The sequence below is a fragment of the Musca domestica genome, unplaced genomic scaffold, assembly GCF_030504385.1.
Source record: "Musca domestica strain aabys unplaced genomic scaffold, Musca_domestica.polishedcontigs.V.1.1 19, whole genome shotgun sequence".
Classification (NCBI taxonomy): Eukaryota; Metazoa; Arthropoda; class Insecta; order Diptera; family Muscidae; genus Musca; species Musca domestica.
Window position 1 is genome coordinate 10,718,770 of NW_026712245.1, and position 23,639 is coordinate 10,742,408.

Here is a 23,639-nt window from a genome sequence, read left to right on the forward strand (position 1 = left end):
GCGTTCCAGCATCAGCAACACGCTCCAAAAATTATATTATTTTAATATGAGAACATATATGAAAACTCATCAGCATTATGTGACGATGATTCTTTGCGAGAGCAAAATAAACGCATGCAAATGTAAAGCTCCTTAACCATCCATCCATCCTTCCTCCTCAAGTTTGTTTCACTGGCTTGCCGTGATTTTTGAAGAGGATTTTCAAGAGTTTTAAATTAAATGGTGACACATGTATAAGTTGGTGTGTGTGTGTGTGTGAGTATGTGCGTGTGTCTACATGGGCATATGTTTAGCTTGCTCATTTACTCAAGTGAAGAAAGTTCTTAATCCCTTCCAGCTTATTTCCCATTGGATCATCCAGGGGGTGGAGAGTAAAGTTTTTTTTATAGAATTAAAATTTAAACAAACTCCTAAAATGGCTATAAAAAGTTGACGTGAAACTCATTTCTGTAAATGGTTCCCGGAACCACTTTTAAAAATTTGAAATATAGGAAAAAAAATTAAAAGAAGTTGATTTAAAATTACAGAGTGAAATGAAAAAACTGCAATCAACTTCAGACTGCTGTCATTTCGAAGCCACAAGTCCGACAGCTGTTAAAATTATCCCAGCATTTTTTTAAAGGATTTTGGAGAAAACTTTGCAGAAAAAGAAGTTATTCGTGCCACCCAAGAATATTTGCTAAATCAGGTCTCTCGCTTCATTTTCAGCACACAATGACGATCAAAATCTCCGGATACCAATCCGTTGGACTATTGTTTCTGGAGTATTTTGGAAAGCAAGGTTGGCACTAAAAAATACCAAATTGTCGATCACCTCAAGCAAGCGCTTTGGCGGGAATGGGCTAAAATAGGGCAGAGCAACATTCGGACAGCGTGTGACGATTTCATTGGCCGTTTGAAGGCCATTATTCGTGCCAAACGTAGCCAATTCGAACAAATCAAAACTTATTCTAAAATTTGATGATATTTCCGAAATTTTTTTGCATTCGTTCAATAAAATTAAAAATATTAAAAATTATGGGTTTTGACTTTGTTGCTGTTTTTTTTTTTATCTCACCCTGTATATACACTGCACTAATAATTTAAGAATATTTTGTAGACCCTATTCCGATAAGTGTGATTAAGGATTTTAAAATATCAATAATTGGGGTTATAACGGTATACCAATAATTGTTAAAACCTAGATCTACATTTCACTATTTTTCGAGGATCTATGAATGCTATAGAGTCGTTAGAGCTATATGAAGCTTCCGTCAAATGAGAATCGATTTTTGATATTTCAAATCTGCTTTCAATTCGATTTCAAATTGCCAAATTGCAGATATGCCTTTTGAAACTTGGAACAGAAGCCTTCAGATTATCGAATATGCTGTACTGATATTCGTTATTCTAAATGGGGTTTACGAATTAAGGGATCTACACTGAAAATTTCCTACAGGGCGTGATTGAATCCTCTTTAGACTGGAATATGGAAAAAAATAAATTTATACTTCAAGCCTGTAGGTACCGCTACATGGAGGTCTAAGACAAGTAGTATTGAATATTTTTGGGGTAAGAAATTGCAAATGCTTTTCTGTGGGAAATTAAAGGTTCAAATTTTGAAAATATCGATAAGCAGAAGGCACCGTTTTATGAGTGAGGAATATACCTAAACATGGATCGATATGACCCATTTCCAATACAAAATTTTCTTGACACAATGAATATTCTTCATTCTAATGCCCTGTTTCAAATAGTTTGGTAAACACAGGTTACAATTTAAATATTGTCATCAGATTTGTTAAATACCTCTGATATAACATGCTTATTATCAATTGCGTTTAACTTTGAAATTTGTAACAAAATTGGGGTTTTTGACCAGGACGTGCGCAACAACATCCTTCGAAACCATATCGAAGCGGTAAAAAAATTAAGGAACTAAATTTTGAAAGGGCTTGCTTCCTCCGTGCTTCCCCATCCCTGCGTACGTCCTTGATTCTGGCAAATTAAAATCTAATTTCTTGACTCTACGTAGCGGAAGTATTTCACTTCCACACTCTCTAACATCATCTTATCAATTGGATGTCCCTTGATCTTTCTTTAATCCTTGCCAATATCAAATTTCTATATCTATAACAATATGTTTCTATTTTTTTATTTATTTTTATTATTATCCTTGCCCAGAGATAATATTTTGTGTGTAAACCCTGTCTTAGGACATCTTAAGATCATGTAACACTTTCACAAAAAACAGAAACATGAAATTAGATGTCTCCAATTTCATGACAATACAAAAAAATGAGTTTTCACATGTTTTCTTCGGCTTTGAAAAAAATGAAACAAAAAAACGACAATCTATTTACTAGCATCTCGTTCTTTATCGAGGCAATGAAATATGACATTTCAGACAACAACAACAACATTCGAAAACAGAAACAATATTCGTCAAGACAATAATGCCAAGGACATGGCCAATTGATATGACAACACTGCCAAGAAGAGATCAGTTTAATCCCATCTGAATGGAGGATTAGTAGCTGCAAATTTGTGCCTTCCTTCTGGTGCTTCCTGTTCCATTTATCTCCTGGCAAAGCCAGTTTTGTCTGGCAATGACAATGGCCAAACGGAGGCATTTGAATTATGAAAATTGGGTTGTCAGCCAGTTTAGCACATTTTTATGTTCGAAATCATTGTTGTTTGTTGCAGATTTAAATAAAACCATAACACATAAATTGCACCTTTTTTTGCTTTGGTGGCCGTTGACACAACAAAAACAAGAGGCAGCAAGGATGAGCCCTGGCTATGCAAAAAGAAAATATGAAAAATAATATTTACATTACATTTGCCCCTTTACAAATTGTTGTGGTGCGATGTGCAAATTTTTTTCCAATTTTTCAAAAAATATTTATTTAGTGGATGTTCACACTTGGTGGGTTACAGAAACCCAACAATAACAACAAGGACCTCTAGTCCATGTTCACATTTCAATTTCGAGTGTCTCACAAAAAACAAGGGCAATCAAACAGAGAATAAACATGAAAGGCATTCCTCTCAGCATTACCTGGCCTATCTTCAATTGGATTGTCTGTCTGTCAATCGATTGCCAGGCTCGCTCGCCCAGAAGATACAGATGATGTTTGTTCGGCTCTATTGTTATTGTTGTAACACAAAATAAAGCTGTTCATCTGGTGTGAAAATGAGAACGAGTGTGACAAGCCCCTAATTGGAATTATCTTGCGTTTGAATTTAAGCCTCATTTAGGGACACTTTGTGGATTTGCCTGCTTGCTGTTTCCTCGGTGAGGAAATTAGCTCTGGTTTGAGGCAATGTGTGTGTGGAGGATTTTTTACTTATTAATATCGTCCTTGAAGTTATTGTTGTTGATATTGTCTGTCCGTTGGGAGGAGATTATCCTTTAACGGTTGGCAATTGTGCATTCCTTGCTGGCTGCTGCCTGGCGTTAATTTCCTTATTGATTTGTCAGTCAAATTGAAGAGTATCACTCTCACTTCCCTCAACGGTCACTCAAGCATTTCCCAAGCGTGACAATGGCAGTCATTGGTGGTGGTGGTCGTGGCGTCTTTTTTTAATTAAATATTTTCCCAATCACTTAATTTTCACCCAAAAATTGCCAACATTTTTCCCTGATCGATTTTTCTTTGCCTTTTTCGAAAATTCAAAATTCATTTGCTTGCCAGGGATTTGTTGGGTTATGCTGTAACAGGATTAAATTACAAACACACACAGGATGTGTCAAAGACACTAACACTAACGCACACATGTTGGAAATGTGATCTGCTTTAGTTTGGCAAAAATAGAAATACAATTTGCGCAAAATTTGACTTATTTTTGTGCCAAAAAATCGGAAATATTTTTGTCAACAGATGTGAAAGGATTAACGTACGTTACGAATGCCGATGATGATGACGATGTCCTTTGTCTTTGACTTATATCCCATATTTATTTCCTGTTTTCTCATAAATGTCACTCTTTCATACTTACATCCCATGCATTTGTTTTGTCCGTTGGTTCGCTCATGGCAAACGGTCCAAATCGGGTGCCACGTCGCAGATGTTGTTTGGCAAAGACACCATTTTCACGTGGCGTTAAATCACAGACGGGTTCCTGGAGACGGGTCATGCCCAGCAGTAGGTTTTCGGCTTGCAGTTTACTGCTAAGTAACTGCTCCATTTGGGCGGGTGTGGTATGATGCAGGCCAGAATTGTTTAGAAATCCTCCGGGACTGGTGGTTAGTGGAGAATTTGCATCCGGCAAGCCGGTGTTTCTTGGCGGTGATTCACTGCCTCGATAGCCGTTCAGTGGTGACTGTTGATGGTGTTGCTGCGTGTGATGATGATAACTACTCAGATCTGTACTGTGGGCACTCAACGCCAACGGATGGGCCGAATTGGGAGAGATCAAATTGTGAGGAAACTGTTTGAATGCACCCAAATCGTAATCGTCACTTGTGCTGCCTGAAAAGGAAATGAAGGAGGGGTAATTTAATTAGAAAATTGGATAATAGTTTTGAGGGGATTTCAAAGGAGATAACTCTCAACGACTCTGCGAGTGTTAAATAGTAGCGTTTTTAAAAAAAGAACAATTATTTCCCTTTGCCCTTAAATGAGAAGTTATTGTGTTATTCCGACGTATTGATTTTGATTTTCTGACAGTATTTTATTAAAGTCAAAATGAGGACCTAACCATTTTATATAGATTTTTAAAGCTTTAATATTTGATTAGTTGATAGGTGTTGAAAATGGGATTCATCTGTCCATGTTGTAGTACAAAGGCCCATGTAAAATTTCACCTAATTTCGATATTATAAATAGTTTAGACAAAATATCCAACCGAACGAGCTGCAGTTTGAAATTTATGGTCCTTAGGATATAAAATCCTTTTATGTAAGAAATATTCAATATGGGGCCAGTATCTGGCATAGTAACTGTAAATGGCGATACTTTTGGAAATAGGTACTTTGGACGTTTAGCTCACGTTTTCCAAATTGTTTGATAAAGGTCCAGATTTTGGAAAATGTTGTTCATTTAACATTATTCTCCAATTGTTATTTTTTTTTAAGGTCCCTGTACACTTTTTCTGGTACAATTTGGATTTATGGATCCGCAACAGGACAACAAGATTTTTTTTTCAAATCCTATTTTTTTGTTTTCTTCCAGCCCTATACCTAAACTGGAAGAAAACAAACAAAGCTACTAACAAATTCGGCAATCTTGACCCTATGAATATATGTTGAGAGATAAAATGCTCCATACATCTATCAATATAAAGCAGAACTCCGAAAAGCTCACTCGAATACGAGAAAAGAGTGAAAATAGCTCGAAGCTGAGCGGGATCACTCCTGGGAATAAGAAAACAAAACGAGTAAAACACTATTTTTCGGTTTCCCTCGAATAATAATATTGGGGATAAAGGGCCCCATAACTCTATCAATATAAAGCAGAACTCCGAGAAATTCGTTCAAATTCGAGAAAAGAGTGAAACTCGCTCGAAGTTGAGCGGGATCACTCCTGGGAATCGAAAAAACAAAAAGAGCAAAATCCTATTTTTCGGCGTCCCTCGAATAAGGGCGAGTACGATTTGTTCATATTAGAGTAGAAGTAAAATTCGTTCAAAAACGAGCCTATTCTACTCTCACCGAGCTCTCTTTTAGTTTTTGCCATAAGTTTGGTGTATTTCTATGTAAATATATTTTTTCGGCACATCCAACCCCCTCTTTTACAGTACAAAACAGCATCCATCCCGTTTCAAAAAACCACAATTTAGAAAACCAAATATTTTTTCATCCGAGTTCATTCTCAGAGCAAACTCTCACTGTATTTCTAATGAGTTGGCTCCCACTTTAACAGAAGTGACTCGGAAGCGCTCCCAAGCCAAAACAAAAGAGAGAAAAGTGAACTCCCGATAAAACTCCCACTCTTCGAGCAATGCCGCTCGCGAGCAATTTCCATCTCCAGGTGAAAACGAGCAAAACCCGGAAATTACCTAGAACCCTTTTTTATATGTCTCAAAAAACTATGGCAGATTGTCATGGAAGGATAAAGTTAAGGATAATGAAATGTCTTTGGAAAACAGTATTCATTTGATTTCACTGGAGGAATTACAATTTCAAAGCCGGCATAACTCTGAAAATTGAAATATTTCAAATCTAGAATTCAATATTCTAAAGTATGCTTATCAAGGGTTATTTTCCCAAAAAGGAAATATAGCCAAATCTCTTTAAACAATATTTCCTTAATATTTTATTAAAAAATAAAGTCTCTTTTTTAAGATCTGAAAAAATTCCTTCCCACTTCCCAAAAGCCCACCTGCAAAGAAAGCTTGTCGTTATTTTTTAGTAAACTTTTTTTACGTCACAACGCCAAAACAAATTGTATATTCAAATAAAATCTCAAAAACCCCATTGATAGTGTCTAGCCAAAACCCCCACAGATATGACATTAAAATAGAGCACTGTCTCAACTACTTCACTAATCGTCTTGTCATAAGATTACCAAATCCATTTTCTATTAATTTCACACGTATTTCGTTCGATACGTAAATACTATTTTTTTTTTTTTGGTTTCAAATTAAATGTCCCAATGTCCAAATAGATAATGATAAGACAGTATAAATAAAATGTATTTAAAAATACGTTCGTTTTCGTGAGCAGATATCGAGTGAAGAGCTAAGCCAACACTCGTCGTTTTTATCGGCGGCGAATAATCTGACAATAGAGTTAATGGGGGGAAATTGGCATTATCGTAGGATGTCCATCAAATTATGGCTTGTTTCCAAAAAAAAAAGTTTGTCTGGCTTGACAAGGTGTTTGGAAAAGAGGAGAGGAGGGGGGACAATGAAAGAATGTCAAAGATGTAGACGTTACTGGATTCACCCATAAACGCTGAAAATATCAGCAATGATTGACACTTTTAAAACGCTGACAGACAATGATGTCAAAAGAAGCTTTCATTTTGTTTTGTTGATAGCTACAGCTCTGGAATAGTACTCCATGAGATAAGCCGTCATGAGATAGGTAAAAAGCAAACAGCAAAACGGTGTTGTTGTTGTTAGATTCTCAAGTAAAATCATGACCTTGTGTGAGGTCCTTGTGTTTTTGATGCTAACTAGGCGCTAGGTACATGGTGTTTGAGTTGTTTGTGTTATTTTAAAGGATTCCATTGTTAACAGGACCATGATGAGGTTGCTGGAACGGTGATTGGGTAATATTTGTGTGTTGTTCAGTGGTTTACCGCTTTTAGTTAAACACTTTGGCGTATTTATCTTTGTGGCCAAGTGTGAAAATTCTCAAATGTTGTTTATGGCCTTGTTAACAAGGTTGTTGGCAACTTATTTTCCTTTTTTTTCGGTTGTTGCCCTAATTACATGAGATTTTCAAGATTAACACTTGTTTCTGGGATAACTATCTGAGGACCACTTGAGCAGGTAAATATTGATACAGGCTCTCATAGGAGATATGAAACAGAAAAACGAAACAGATAAGTGAATAGTTAAATTTTACAATTCGAATGCAGCAAGTTGTGCTATGACCAATGACTAATAATAATTTTATTAATCACACCACACCTCAAAACCTAGATAAGAAAATGTATATTTTCATTTCGGAATTTTAATATTTTCCTCGCTTAGAAGGCGACCTCCCTATGATTCATATTTTTAAGAATGCGCAGAGGTATCGTGACACGCCTTGGACCAGATGTTAGTGATACGTGTGTGTCGGTTGTGGTAAACATTTTCGAACTAAAATAGATCCTCTAACGTTCTGTGGTGTCGAGACTGTTACATAAGGTAAAGAATTAATTTTTGCATTGTGGTTAATAGAAATTCGCGCCAACCTGAACAGAAATACATTTTGCATTAAAGGTATGGCAAATATCGATGAGTGGTATTTGTTGGTTACCTCCTCCAATGAATCAGCATCCTAAGCGGTATATTTGTACAACGAAGGCTATGAAAAAATCGGTATCTATGAAAAATCTGATCTTAGAAATACATGTCGAACCCATTTCATAACTATCCAATGTAAAATTTACAAAAATTATCGGAAAAATAACCATCCTGTATACTTTTTCTATTATGTATTTAAAATGACGAATCCCATCCCAAGGTAACGAGTTTCCTCTTGATATCATTTTATGTTGTCCTCTAGGCTATTTTGTCGATTTGTTTGTCCAGATATTACATTTCTAAAATTGTCCCTAATTTTACTATTTCTAATCAAGTGACTGCAGTGCAAATTTGAACCAAATGTTCCATGGGTTTAACTTTAGAAACGAATCGGAGTCCGGTTTTGCTTTAAAGTTCATAAAGCTGGTGCTACACACGAGCAGGCAACAAGGGCATTTCACTTTGTGCCTAACATGTATTTTTTGGAGTAAAATCGTGCACCTCGAACCAGATATTTTTCTAACAGAAGTTCTACAAAACCAACCGATTTTTTTTTCTTTGGTTTCAATTGTAAAAGGAATAAAAGAAGACACACGTATGGAATTCAGTGTGAAGATAATATTTAGTATCTTAAAATCTCCTAAAATAGCTTTTGAGAAAAATAGGTTCATCGGACATAGAACTTCGGACTTCTTCAATAAATTCTTTTCCAAGATTTGATTTTGATACTCCTAGGAAAATTTAAATTCGATTCAATTAAGTGTGTTTGGTTTTCTAGAACACAGTGAGAATTAGAAACTCCTATTGAAGGACCTTTTAAAATCACTCTTAAGCAGCTCTAAATTTAGTGTATACCATACTCATACACTCGGAAAGTTTTTCTAAGGAATTTCTAAGAAAAAAAATTATTGGGGTCTGTAAACGAACTCGCTGCGAATTCGTATGAAAATCCGGAGAGATTCTCGATTTGGTATGTTTTTTGCAGAGATATTTGCGAGTGTGTTTAGATATTCGCAAGAAACATAGGAAAATGTAGAAAGATTCTTGAAATAATTCAGAAAATCGGTCCAGATTCTAAAGAAGTTTCGAGAAATCGACAAATTTCTAAAAATAAAAAATAGGAATCTCGGAAGAATGTCCAAAATCAGAGCCTCCGGAAAAACTTGTTAGCTATGTATTTTACATTTTTTTTTTACATTTATCTGGAGGCATCTAAATTAATTAATAGCAAATCCTCATTGTCATGGGCTCTCAAACCCATCCAAATCAAAACAAAAGAACTTTTACAGAAGTCTATTGTCCCGAAGTCTACTAAAAGTAGGTTCTATTTCTTAAACATTACTTCTTAATTAAAGGTCCTTGTAAAGTTTTTGAACTGTAGGAGCTATAAATTGGAATCATGTATCCGTAACCGGCCAAATGTTAGAAATTTGAAAAATAAGTGATTGAGTCCAATCTAAATTTATACCAAGTCAAATGGTCTACATAGGTCGACACTGCTGATTTAGCTCTGTTTTTATCTGTGTAAATCATTCTAATGTAATTTCCTTCATTCATATGCCTCTTTCTTTCCTAGTCATGTAAACACAAAAAGGAAACAAGTACCAAAATGGAATCAAGGATCGGAAACCCTTCTAAAATTATCATTAGATAAATATAGATTTTTTACTCCAATTATTTCTCAAACCCCTTTGAATTTATATTTTGTGTGTTCGTAAATTATTTAGTTCAAATCTGAGAAAAATCAAACAAATTTCTCACTCTGAAAAATAGTAGCATAATCTGTATGGGGCAAATTTAACCCAAAATACAGAATTAATAACTTCCTTTGTGGCCCTCAAATGGAAAAGTTTTTCGAGTCAAAATTATTGTAAATTAAAATTTGTCCACGAAAAATGTCTTGAAGTTTAATGATTTAATATTTTTCAGTGGGAATAGCTAAAAAAAGGTAATTTTTAGTCCAGGATAAAAGATAAGGGATTAACAACTCCAGATATCAATATAAATTAAATCGGTTCATAAAATGTGACAAAAATTAATTATTCTATTCGACATTTTTTCAAAATTCCTGATTTTTTCGCAAACGAATTAAATTTGGCCACGAATAATGTCACGAAGTTTAGTGATCTAATATTCCTCAGTTTTAATATAAAAAATTTAATTTCGACCCCCAGGACTCAAGATAAGGGATTTAAGGTCCCAGTATATAAAGTAAATCTGTTCATAAAATGTGCCAAAAATTATTATTCAATTCAACATTTTTTCAAATCCCTGATTTTTTCGCAAATGGGTAACTTTTGGGCGAAATGTTGCTAAATTCAAGTTTTAATCTGAGTAACCAAGTTATTTTGAATTGTACACAAAAGAAATCTGGAAGATATAAACGATTTCCTAGAGTTTTGCCCGGTTTTAAAGTCTAACGAAATTAAAGTTGATAATTTGTTGATGATGTTGATTTGACGAACTCGAACTCTTTTTAATTTTCTTTTTTTATTTTTTAAAATGGCAAAATTCAAATAAATATTGTTTTCTTTTAAGTCGCTTTAAATAAAAATAGATTTTTTATCATTCCGTTATATCGCCTTTGAAAAACTCCGACGGATATATTCCAAATGTCCATTAACTCAAAAAGTTCTTAATATCACAAAATCTCTATTAAAATTCCTTTTTTAAACTCTCAAAACATACCTGTGACAGCATATCTATCGAAAATCATTTTGCTGGTTTAATCCAATTTCGAAATTAGTTTGAAAATTTTTAAAAGTTATTTTAGGTTCTTTTTTTGTTTCAAAAAATTATTTGGCACAGAATTCCACACTTCTTCACCACACTCTCATTGATAATGTGAGATAATCTTTGAACAACCTTCCTTTTGGATAAAATTCCTTTTTCTTTAATTATTTTTTTCTATTAAATTCTCCTTGCACTTTCTTTTAGCATAGTATATCACAATTTATTTCTGTTATTCATGTTTTATTCATTTATTTCCGTTACACTGTTTTTTTATATTTTTCAATTTTAAATATCAACAGACTCCTACGTCTTACGTCAAATTCACAAACGGAACTGAATGTGACTAGAGCACCGAGACAAACCACAACGGAACGAACGTTGGAAATATTTAAAAAAAAAGTGAAAGAATCACCGTAGATAGGAATAGACTCGGAAATTTCATTCATTCAAAAGTAGTTGCCGCACACCACACGAAGATATTCCGTACTTTTTCTTCTTTTTTTTGCGATGAGTTCTGATGAGACGAGAAGGAGGAATGCGCTCGCTCTCTTCGTTAAACGGCGATAATGAATGTGTCTCCTCGTCTGCAATTCGATTCGTTGTGAAAGTCAATGGTTGGTGGTTACATTGATGATGTCTCAATGCGGTGGCACAGGGCACAGCACTGCACAGATTCACGGATGCGTACAAGGCGCGCAACGGTTCTCGTTGTCGTCGGAAGTTATTTGCTCGGGGTTTGTGTGCCTGCCTGCCTGCGTGCGTGTGTGTGTGAATGTGATGATGTCGCAACAGAGACTAAAATGAAGATGTATGGATGGATGTGCCAGGCTTTGTGTTGCGTTACGTCCGTTCTGCCGGGCTATGTCCTCTGTCTGCTGATATCTGTGTATCTGAAATGATGCTGCTGAGGATGATGACGATGAGGGCCAGGATGAGTCGAAATCTCTTGCCTTGAACAACAAACAAACAAACACAGCTAGAATTGAGTCATTTTCATGTGGCAGGAATGGTGGTGGGACTTTTAGGAGGATAAATTGTTGGTTGGTTGGTTGGTCGGTTGGATGTTATCAACAGACTCTGTGAAAGAGGATGTTGTGTCTCATCATTTGTTGAGGGGAGGGTAGAATACAAACACAGATACACACAGTTCTAAATGGGATGTTTCACAACTATCTACATCTTTAGGTTACTCAAATGTACACACACACACAGAGATACACTAACACGGGCACACATACAATCATCCTCCGCAGAGATACTCTCACAACATTTGAAGAACACACTCACAGTAGGGGTTGAAACAACAATCATCATTGTTTGTTGTTGGCTCTTGCTGTGTTGTTTGTGTGTTCAAATGAACATTTATGCTCATTATTGTTCAACAAAAACAACAACCGATTCTTATTTGATAAAGGAATTTTGGCAAAGTGAGTCTGTGTGTGTATGTGTGTGTCTCTGGAGGATATCTGTTCATTTGTTGTCGTCAGCCAGCCAACCAGCCAGCCCGGCAGCCAACCAACTGCGCAAAGAAAAAAGGACAATTGAGTCACAGTTGGTTGGTCTTATTGCACATTGTTGGTTTTGTATTTTTGGACAGCGGGACGAGAGAGAGGGGAGTCGACGTTAAATAATACATTTTCAAAGTTCACACATAAAAGACCGTACGATTTGAGTTTATCCGTTTTGCCGTATTTAATATGTGATCTCTGTTTGGTTAAGTGGAAAGTTTTAAACTAACTGTCGCACAGACGATGTCATGCCACGAATTCTGCCACCGTCCATGGAATTTGTGCAGTTTATCGTTCGTTTAGACCAGCGTACGTTGGAATTGTATTTAAAAAAAGATACATAACTTTATTTCAATTTCCCCAACCTCAAAACCACCCATGCCAGCCGGCCCACTGAGCCCTCTCTGCCACCCTCTCGTACAATTCGAAATGAATAACCCCAACATCTGCCGTTACAGGTTGCTTGGTTGGCTGTTTGGCTTGTCGCATATTTGTTTGTACTGACGTGCGGAGGGTGTCCCTGTGTGCGCTGCTATGTAGGTTTGTGCATAAAACCCCAGCCAGACATTGTCGACTTGGCGCATTTGGGAATTTTTTATTTTATATTTCGCTTTATTTTTATTTCATTTCAATATGCTTTTGCCTCCTCTCCCCTGCCCCACCACAATAATATCCACACACTCACACAAATATATGTGGATATTATTTTTCATTTTGCTCTTAAATCTATGTCACATTTACGTTGCTAACGACAGCGACGAAGACCTCTTAGGTTTGCATGTTATCTGCAGGAGAATATACATAAGAATCGGAACACACATACATAACTACACACGTAAAGTAATGTCCCCATCACAGCCCCGTCCCACCCTCAAATTGAATTCTATGGTATTCCATAAAATCCATGTTCATGTCTTCAAGGCAAGGGAAGGCATCGAATGGAGCAGCCATAAAACCACAGAAGCATACATTATACCCTCGAACAAACAAACACACACGCACACACTCTCCAAAACTTATGTGATCATCACCACCAACGTCGACGTCGTATTCCCCAGCATTTTTATCGCAAATGTGATTTTATTTTATTTCATTTCAGTTCTTCTTCTGTTTCATTTTAAGTTTGTTTTCTTCTTCTTCTGTTGCTGCTTCTTAAAACATTATTTGACTCACACTCTTCACTTCACAAGAACCAGACACTCACACACACTCACATCTCCACACTTAACACACACTCACACACCAGAAGCCAGCAGAGAGCCTTAGGTTAGGCAACATTTGTTCATTCAATTCTTATTGGAATTCTAGTCTTATTGAATGCTCTTCTTTCCACTCATCTCTCAGTGTGTGTGTGTGTGTGGTTGCGTGCGCGTGTGTGTGTAGTGGTATTGACACAAAAAATGGCCGTCATTTAAGGACAACAAATACAATCTGTAAACTATATATGTATTATATACTATATGGAACAGCGATATGTTTGCATTTGTCTGTATATGTGCACATAATTGAATGCCATTCAATTTACCCTCCTCCTCCCATGGGTTGTACCCTCTGTCTCTAGGTGGTCTTTGAAGATTGCGTTTTGTTTCTGTCTATATCTGCAAAGTATCAACAAAACTTCTCCGAAGGCTTTCCTGTGGTTAGGGTAAAAACCAACATTAGCTGAGTTCATCTGTGTTGTGCTCAAAAAAAGTTTTGTATTATTTTGTAGTCGTTGTTCGGAACTTCTTATTCAATTCTATGTCAAATTTACATTTATATAAGTTAATCTTTTATATGATTAGAGAATTTTCCTGGGGTATAGATCATTTTTTTACTTAACTAAAACTTTTTGAACTCCTAGGCTTTTGCTAATATATCATACCCTTTTTTGATACCAGAAGACTTTCAAAATTCAATTGACATCCTGGTACAAAATTTGAAATATTTATTTTTACACATTCTAAAACCCAGATATTGTCTTTCGGACTCATAATTGAACATATTATCTCTTTATATTGTTATATATTGTAAGTTGTTGTATAGAGACCAAACAAAGGTATAAACGGCGTACTTCCTGTAGATTGTTTAAGGAATTAATTAAAATCCTCTATATTCTTCAATATTTATTTAACATCCTTCCAAATGTAATCCCAGGTTGAGGTAAATCTGGTATGTTTTGTGAAGATGATATTTCCGATCCAGAATCAGATTTACGTACCCACAAAACACATCTCGAAATAAATTTCCGAACCAACAAAGAATTTCTGATGTTAAATGTGCAAAAACATTGGCTTACGATATATATCCTCAACATTTGACCAATATGCCTTTTTATAGATGTACTATTTTGATTGAACCTAAATATCCTTTCCCAGTACTAAATCTAATATTAATAAGTAGTAAAATGTGCGATTACAGCTATTCCAAATATTGACCTGTTGTGGATTAGGTTTCAGAAGGGGGGCCTATTAATTCCATATTCGCATTAGAGTTATAGTGGGTATAAGTATAGAATTTTCAAAGTTAAAATAAATATCGGTAGATTATTTTGTATTTTATTAGAGTTGTAATTGTTATGAAATTAGACCCTCTATGGGAGAGAAACTGTTATACCCCATATTCAGACTATATATATGGTGAGTAAAAATATTGAGACACATGAAGTTTGTAGAGAATTGCTAACTTGATTCCTATAATGCACCAACTTTTTCTCTTTTTCCGAAACTTGAAAGATTCTCAAGAATATATTTAGGGTTACAGGGTGAGATGAAAATACTGCAACCAACTTCAGACTGCTGTCATTTCTAAGCTACTCTTCCGACAGCTGTTAAAATTATTCCAGTGACAGCTCATTGTATTGTTTACAAGCGTACAAAAGCATTTTGGTAAGAATTTTCCAGAAAAAATTATTAGTGAAGGAATTTAAGCGTGATGGTGTGATTTCTTTATATTTGGCTGAACAACCAAAAGTGGCTACAGCACTACAGCATTTAAATGTGAATAAATCTTTTGTGTCTCGCACCATCGCTCGTTACCGTGATACTGGTAGCATAACCCGACGTGGACGGAACAAAACAGCAACATCAGCAGAAATGATTCGAAAAGTAAAGAAGCGACTTGATCGGAACCCGCGTCGCAGTATAACAGCCGATGGTCGCTCTTCTCGCTCGCATCAGAATAAATGCCGAATATTATCGTGAAAATATTCTGGAGGGCGTATTAAAGCCTTGGGCACGCAAACCTTTTGGCCGCAGACATTGGACAGACATTGCAGCCCAGAAATACCTTTGCTAAACTTTATAGATGTGGGTTCAGATTTAGATATACATTCAATATATATACCTTCAGCCAAAATTGGATGTATTTTTACACATACCAATTCGGTTCCCATATATCCATTGCTCCGTTCTAAAATAATCGTTCTCGAAGTATATCGTCCACTGTCTACTTATTGGTATTTGGGACGAGAGGGACAAATGCCAAATACGAGATTTGGTGGAAATCGATTCATATTTGGTACTTTTTACTTCACATAAACTTTCACACATGTTGCAGGGAGCTTTGCATGGTGGAGAGTAAAGTCGGCCCAGCCCGATTTTTGATCTTTTCTTACCGGGTTTCTTTAAATTTTGCACATTTTTATATTTCCTTCAAATGCTGGAATATCGGTCCACACTTTCTGCTATCTTTCCCATATTTAGTCGTCAACTACCAATAACATCTGTAATAAGTTGCATGTATATGCATTTTGTTACAGACATAAGGGAAATATATGCCAATACCCCCTGAAAATGTAAACCCCCCAAGATGGTATATATTTTTTTAGAGAATTTTGCTTTAAAATCTCATTTTTATCGGTTGGGCCCCCTGTGATACACATTTTTGGCTACATCGGTGGATCTCCGAATATTTTAGTATGACCACCTCTTATATTCCATTTGATTTTTCGTTGACTTTGGTACTATCCTTCTGACATATATGGTTTGGGAAAAAGTTGATAGGTACGAACTGAGACAAATTTGATAAACTAGAGTTTGATATTATTAAAGTTTAATGTCACACATGCTTTTTTATTTCTTAGTTGAGAATAGTTACAAATGGGCATAAATTAAATACCCAGTCATATTTTTAATGTCGAAGAAGTAGTTCAATTATTAGTTCAAACCATTTCGGACTACATCATGTTGTGTGACGAAAGTCATGATTTTTATAAGGACGTGGCATGGCTTCCCTGATCATGTCCTCTACAAGGCTTCTAAGACGTTGGTAAAAAAGTATTCGATGTATTGTATTTTTCGACATAAAAAAAGGAATTCAAAGTAATGTTCTTGAATTTTTTTAACAATTTTGGGAAGACAATTTTTAAATTCTGTGATTTGAATAAAAATAGATTGATGGTGAAACAGAATATCTTATTAATGAGTTGATATGGAATATTTTGAAAGAAACAGATAAGGAACTTCTTCTTTCTGAACTAATTCAGTTTCACAATATTTAAAATGCATTAGAATAAGCTATCAAATATTCCCATTATATCTAAATAATGTAACAGCATTTAGTCAAATGCATGGCTACAGGCGTATGTTTAAATATTTCTCGCCGAAGCTAGGAGGAGTGTCATTGTGATAACAGGATTATTTATTTGGGGCGGTAACATCTTCTTATGTATTGTCAATAGAATAGATACTCAAAAACACAGATAGAAAAATATACAAATGACACGCACACACACCCCCATTGAATTGCGACATTTTGAGTAGAAAACAAACAATACTGAGTGACACAACGTGAAAAAGGCCGACATGGAGAAATATCTATTAAAAAGATACACTCAATGTGACACACATACAGATACACTCACAGATTCAATGTAAAAAAATACTGCAACAGAATATTTTCTCTACTCAAATACGAAATGGATTCACAGACATCACGAGTGTGTGAGCGTGTGTGTGTGTGTGTGCTTAAATAAATATATCTGTAATCTGTGTGTTTGAAGTGCATTTACAATTGAGTATCTCTCTGTATCTCTGTTGGCTGTGCTGGGGATTCCTACTTTCATGTGATGTCTGTATCTGCCTCTGCTTCAACATATCTGTATTTGGTTGGGTGGGATATCTGGCATCTCATTCTATCTCGTGCATGGAGATACATTTAGAGATAAATATGTACATGTAGCATGTACATATGCTGGTACATACTTATGTGTTTGTAAATTTAACATATACACCCAAGCAACTCCCTCTATCCCAACACTCCAGAAAAAAAAAAAACACAGAAAGCTTGTCATCATCATCAACAAAACACCCAGAGATAAGTTACAAATGTTGGAGAACAAGTCAGCACGCGAGAACCGAAATAATAACGAAAACAACAACAACAGCAGCCACAATGGTAACAACATCAGCAGCAGCAGGAGCAAAAATAAATGTTGTGACACCAAAAACACTAAAAACCCCAAAGCAAATACTACAATGACAACAACAACAGCACCAGCAGCAGCTTGGAAACGCGGAATACTGAACAAACTCTCGTTCATTTGCGGTCGACCAACATTGTGGCAACCAACTTTCAAGGGGGGAAATTATGAGGGGTGGGGGTGATGGTTACATATTATGATTCTGCCATATAATACACCCCCTTCGCCCTCTGCAAAATGAAATGGCATAATGGCAGACAATAAGAGCGCCTAAAGTATGGGGACCACCATTCTCAGAGAGATATTTCTACAAATGGGGACGTGGGGTGGTCTGAAGGTTTGTTGATTGGATCGTTGGCTCAGTGTCTGGATGCTGCAACTCTGTGGCTCAGAGGCTCAAAAGGATGCGAGTTCATTGTATCTACTCTTCATTACGGAGAAGCGTACGAATGGTATTTGCGGTGGGTGGGTGAATAGTAGTGTGTGGGGGGAATATAAAATGTCCCCATTCCTCAACGCCTCGTAGGGCGTCTGCGCATTATCCATTCGCATCTCTGCTGCTTATTCTGTTTGCATGGATTGCATTAAAATGTTGCTAATGTTGTTTATGCCTTCGTATCTATGGGATATTTGTGTGTGTGTGGGCTTTCGTAGACTATTTTTTCCAAGCATTCGAATTGAATGGAATAACAAAACTTTTCAAATGATAAAGAAAAGTTGGAACGAGACCAATGTGATTTTTTTATTTTTCAGTTTTTTTTTGTTTTCATTTTGGTTAGGTGTAGAAGCTTGAGTGCCAAGAATGAACAACAACTGACAGATACAAAATGCTCATTATTCAAAGTGAAAAATAGAAATGAGTTTTATCAAACTTTTCAGACTAAGTGAATAAGTTTTCTCCCCAATGTTACTGAGGATAGTCATTTGATCTGTAATGTGAATAATGCAAATGGTCTTTTGGTCAACGAGAAGCAATTTGTGGGGAATTTACGTTGCAAGTTATTGTTGCGAAGAGTCTTAAGGTCATGGAGGTTCGCTAGATTAAATAAAGGTAATAAAAAGGTTCCAGTAAAAGTTCTGAAGATAGAACAATAATCAAACCAATCACATTTTGTATGAAAGCAATAACTAAAATAATCGTAAATTGAACCCAAGGAATGATACCTCTTGAGCGGAGCCCGAATTTTTTAGAATTGAATCGGGTTTTTTAAATTTTGTCATTCGATTTGTAATTCCACTGTTAGTATATATATATTCTGGATCAGCGTAAAATTCTAAGTCGATATTCACCCGACTGTCTGTTTTAATCACGCTTTCTTTCGAACGAGTTGAGATAGAGGCCTAAGTTTTGCATACATGTGTATTTTGTCAGTTCGAAAATCGTTCATGTCAGTCCAAGTTTTCGCATAGCCTTCACATAGCAGTACCTCTCATTATTCGGTATTTAGACCAGAATTGTTTTAAATTTCGTATTGGAAGATCTTAATGGGTACTACAACCTGTGACAAAAAATTACTTATGCAGGTCCACGCCTACGTATAGCTCCTATATAACGATACGGCCCAATATTCTGTATTTTTATAATTTTTAGAGACATTATTATCCGGTATTTCTTATTCGAAGTTCGTAATGGATACTTCAACTTGTGCTAGAAAATTTTATATGCAGGTCCCATATTAGCGACATTATTCAACGTAATTGCTTTAAATTTCGCATTTAAAGGTCCTAACGGATACTAGATCCTATGACAAAAAATTGTGTATGCTGGTTCTCGCCTTCCAACAGCCCTCATATAACGGTTTTCATATAAACGGCATTTTTCGACGAAGTTTTCTTAAGATTTTGCAAACTCCTTCCAAATGGTGGAGGACATTAAAAGTTTGGCCCGAACGAACTTAGCTGCTTTTTTACTTGTTTTTTTATTTAAATTTTCGGATTGAGATTCCTTGGAATGCTTGCATTTTAGGTATATAGTGTATATAGGAATTATTTTGTTCGAAAATGTTATCCCTCAAACGAGTCAACAAAGAGGTCTCTTTGGCAATTTTTACCTAAATATGCCTAAAAACTTCCTTTAAACGGGATCGTAGCAAATTAAGATACTCTACAAAATTACTTGCATAAAATTCTACTATAGGTCTCAGAATACATCAAAATTCTAATTTTAACCTAAACGCCAAAAAGTTATATATATTCAAAACACATTTTAGGGTTAAACCTGTGCCCAATGTGAGTTTATGCAAAATTCTCCTACTATGAGACTATATATGTGATAATTTTTACAAACTGTTAAAATGTGCATGGGATACCAGTTGTAGTCGACCTAAACATTCCATTTTCATACTTCATCTAATTCAGATAGAAATATTGGTATGGACAAAGTTATAGGAAATCCTTTTCGCGTTTTATGAGCTTCATGGATACTCAAAATTTTGACCCTTTGTGGGGGAGGTACCAGAAAGAGTAGACTGATATATCTCATTTTTACACCAGACCATTAATAAAAATGTTGTGATGTGTGTAATTTGAAGAGAATCGGATTCTTATTTCGGATTTTATGATCGTTTTGGTTATTCAAAACTTGGTACCAGAAAAAATATTCCGATTTCTACCATCTTTATAGTAGATCTTTCGATCTTTATAATACAAATGTAGATATGCCAAGTCTGAATAGAATCGGATGTTAGTTTCGTGTTGCTGCATGAATATTCGAAATTTAGGCTCTTTGTAGGGATGGTACCAAAAGGAGTGGACCGAAATATTTCATCTTCATGTCAGACCCTGGGTTATTATATGTGATTTGTGTAATTTGAAGACAATCAAACACTTACATCACATGTTATAAGAGCCATAATTATTCAAAATTGTGACCCTTTGTGGGGGAGGTACTTGATTGAGTGGACCGATATTGTCCATTTTCGCATCTGATTTAGCACTGATGAAAATATTAGTATTCGCAAAGTTGGAGGAAAAACGGATTTTACTTTCTCTTTCCGTGCAGTCAATTATTTTCTTTAAAAATTTTGACATTTTGTATGGATGTACCAGAAGGGGTGTACCGATATTGCCCATCTCTGAACTGGATCTATGTTTGACAATAATACGATGTACCAAGTTTGGATCACAGCCAGACAGACAGACCGACAGTTGTACATCGCTAGATCGACTCCAAATTTCCTGAAACGGATTTGGTCCAAATAGACCTATGGCCTTAAGCCGTTATTTCGATGAGTTAAGTTTTGGTCGTATCAAATGATTTATACCTTCTCCAGCAATATGGCTGAGGGTATAAAAACGTTATATGACAGACCCTGTATATATAGAGTATATACCGCAAAGTATTGACCGATATTGCCCATTGACGCAACCGGTATAAAATTGATATACATATTACAATGTGCGAAGTTTAAATGACTTCACAGATTCCATTTTCTTTAAATGTTTACCATTTCTGGGGAAGATTTTACGATCCATATATTGGCGATTATTATTAGGTTTAAAGAAAAATTGAAACAAATTTCCAAAATTTTGATCAGTACACAAAGTCATACCTGACCTCCATTTCGAAAAGATATGAGGATGATTAAAAAAAGTATAGTAGATAAGGACTTTCAACGTCAAAAAAAAAAATAAATAAATAAAATAATAAAATAAAAATTAAATAAATAATATAAATAAAAAATAAAATAAAAAAAAATAAATAAAATAATAAAATAAAAAAAAATATGGTCGCCTTCCCGTTATCCTTCTGCCCATATTTTCTTTATAAGCACCTCTTCCTTCTGACCAAAGGGACTCAACTACGAAACAAGCCACAAATTTGTCACATCAACATCGAGAACATCTTCATCATCACCATAATTTGGAAAAAGCACGATAAAACATTCATAACGCAGCTATTGAGATTTTCATGATTTTAACAAACAAATTGGGGTGTTGCTTTCCAGAATTTCCTTGGCTGTGTGTCACCCTCCTCACTCTTCGCAATTTGTGATGATGAGCATGCAAACACAAAACACGGGTCTATCTCATCTCATGGCGTTGTCTAATTATTCCGCTTGGCATACGTTCGAAGAAGGGTGCTAATAGCGTTAAATTAAGTTAACACATTTCAATGAAGAACAGCAACAACAACAAAACGATGAAACACAAAATGTGTATCGTTTATGGCGGTGGTGTTGTTGTTGTTGGGTAATAGTTTATTATCCTTTAACATTTAAATTCCCTTAACGTTTGGAAATACAAAAAACAACACGCTTTCAGTCAGCCCTTCATGCCTTCAATATTTAAATGTGTCATGGCAAACGCTCATCCTCTTGTATCCTTTTGACAAATGTGTTTAGGATATTTTGCAGTATCGATTGCAAAGTCATAAATTTCTAATTTACCATCATTGACTTGGTAATGGAAAGTCAATGCTTCTAGTCTTTTTTCCAACTGCAATAACTGATAAAACGAAAAGAAGGGGTTAGAAGGGTTATCCTTTTGTTGCTGGTAGATTTGTTCACATTTGGTCTCAATATGTCTGTACGCCCTTTTTATGAATTCGAATGTATGAATATGAACGTTGTCTCTTTTCTCGTGTTTGCATATTGTTCAGATAACCATAAAATATCCTCTAACAATGCCTAACTATCTAATAAATATGTCAGGTTCACTTTGGATGTCTCTATTAGTTTTCAAAGGAGGGGTTTTAAATTTATTTATGAGTGGGATGTTATATTGCGAACATCCGTACAACATGCAGTTGACTGTGGGAAAATTGTAGATGTTTGCAGCGAACGAAATTTTGCATTGAGGGAGAATTTGTAGTTATAAACGATATGGATTTTTAAAATGAATTAAAGATATTACACTGTATTATATCTCGTCGATTTTTGAAATATATAAAATGATTATTAGGATAAGGTGAGATAAAAAAAAACTGCAACAAAAACAAACGACATATTCTTTGCTTTTTTTTTTTTTTTTTGAATGAATGAATGAAAAAAATGTCGGAAATTGCATCAAATTTAAGAAAATGTTTAGATTTGTTAGAATTGGCCACCTTTGGCACGAATTATGGCCTTCAAACGGCCAATGAAACCGTCACACGCTGCCCGAATGTTGCTCTGCGGTATTTTGGCCTATTCGCGGCGAAGCGCTTGCTTGAGGCGATCGACACTTTGGTAGTTTTTAGTGCCAACCTTGCTTTTCAAAATACTCCAGACACAATAGTCCAATGGATTGGTATTCGGAGATTTTGGTGGCCATTGTGCGCTGGAAATGAAGCGATGAACCTCATTTTGTAACCATCCTAGGGTGGCGCGTGTGAGTGCTGAGTGGTGCTGCGTCCTATTGGAAAATCGAAGGTCTGCGGCCAAAATGTTTGCGTGCCCAAGGCTTTAATACACCCTCCAGAATATTTTCGTGATTATATTCGGCATTTATTCTGATGCCAGGGTCGATTAATACGAGCGGAGAGCGACTATCGGCTGTTATGACGGCTCAAATCATCACCATTGTCGGCGCTTGAGTTCTGGTCGACAACCAAAGGTGCGCATTTTCAGCTGACCTCTTTGGCGAGAAAACACGATCATTTTGTTTGATTGCAAACTGCCGCACAAGGAATGTTTTTTCATCGGAGAAAACCAAATTCGGCAGTTCACCACTTTCGGCCAAGCGAAGCAACTCTTTAGCTCTTTTGAGTCTATTTTCCTTCTGTTGCGGTGTAAGTTCTTGCACTTTTTGGAATTTCAATGGCTTTAACCCGAGCTAATTTTTAAATATTTGCCAAATGGAATGTTGCGATATTTTCAGCTCAGGAGCCATTTTTCGGCCACTGTGACGCGGGTTTCGATCAAGTCGCTTCTTTACTTTCCGAACCATTTCTGCTGATGTTGCTGCTTTCTTCCGTCCACTTTCTTGATGTCGGGCTACGCTACCAGTATCACGGTAACGAGCGATGGTACGAGACAAAAAAGATTTATTCACATTTAAATGCTGGAGTGCTCTAACGATAGCCACTTGTGGTTTTCCAGCCAAATATAAAGAAATCCCGCTATCACGCTTGAATTCCATCACGAATAACATTTTTTAGGGAAAAATCTCACCAAAATGCTTTAGTACGCTTG

At 35.8% G+C, this 23,639-nt stretch overlaps 1 protein-coding gene across 2 annotated transcripts in view; it reads right to left on the reverse strand.

Annotated features, from left to right (window-relative positions):
• The window catches only part of LOC101890702 (transcription factor hamlet), a 75,199-nt gene that overhangs the window by 26,745 nt on the left and 24,815 nt on the right, over positions 1-23,639 (reverse strand). The window contains exons 1-2 of one of the 2 annotated variants that reach the window (XM_020035484.2): positions 10,573-12,369; positions 3,982-4,454 (exon numbers count right to left, since the gene is read on the reverse strand). In XM_020035484.2, coding sequence (XP_019891043.2) covers positions 3,982-4,454; positions 10,573-10,600 — 501 coding nt within the window. In that variant the 5' untranslated portion in view covers positions 10,601-12,369. Of the gene's footprint in view, positions 1-3,981; positions 4,455-10,572; positions 12,370-23,639 lie in introns of those variants that run through there. The other variant, XM_020035483.2, reaches the window with a different exon arrangement.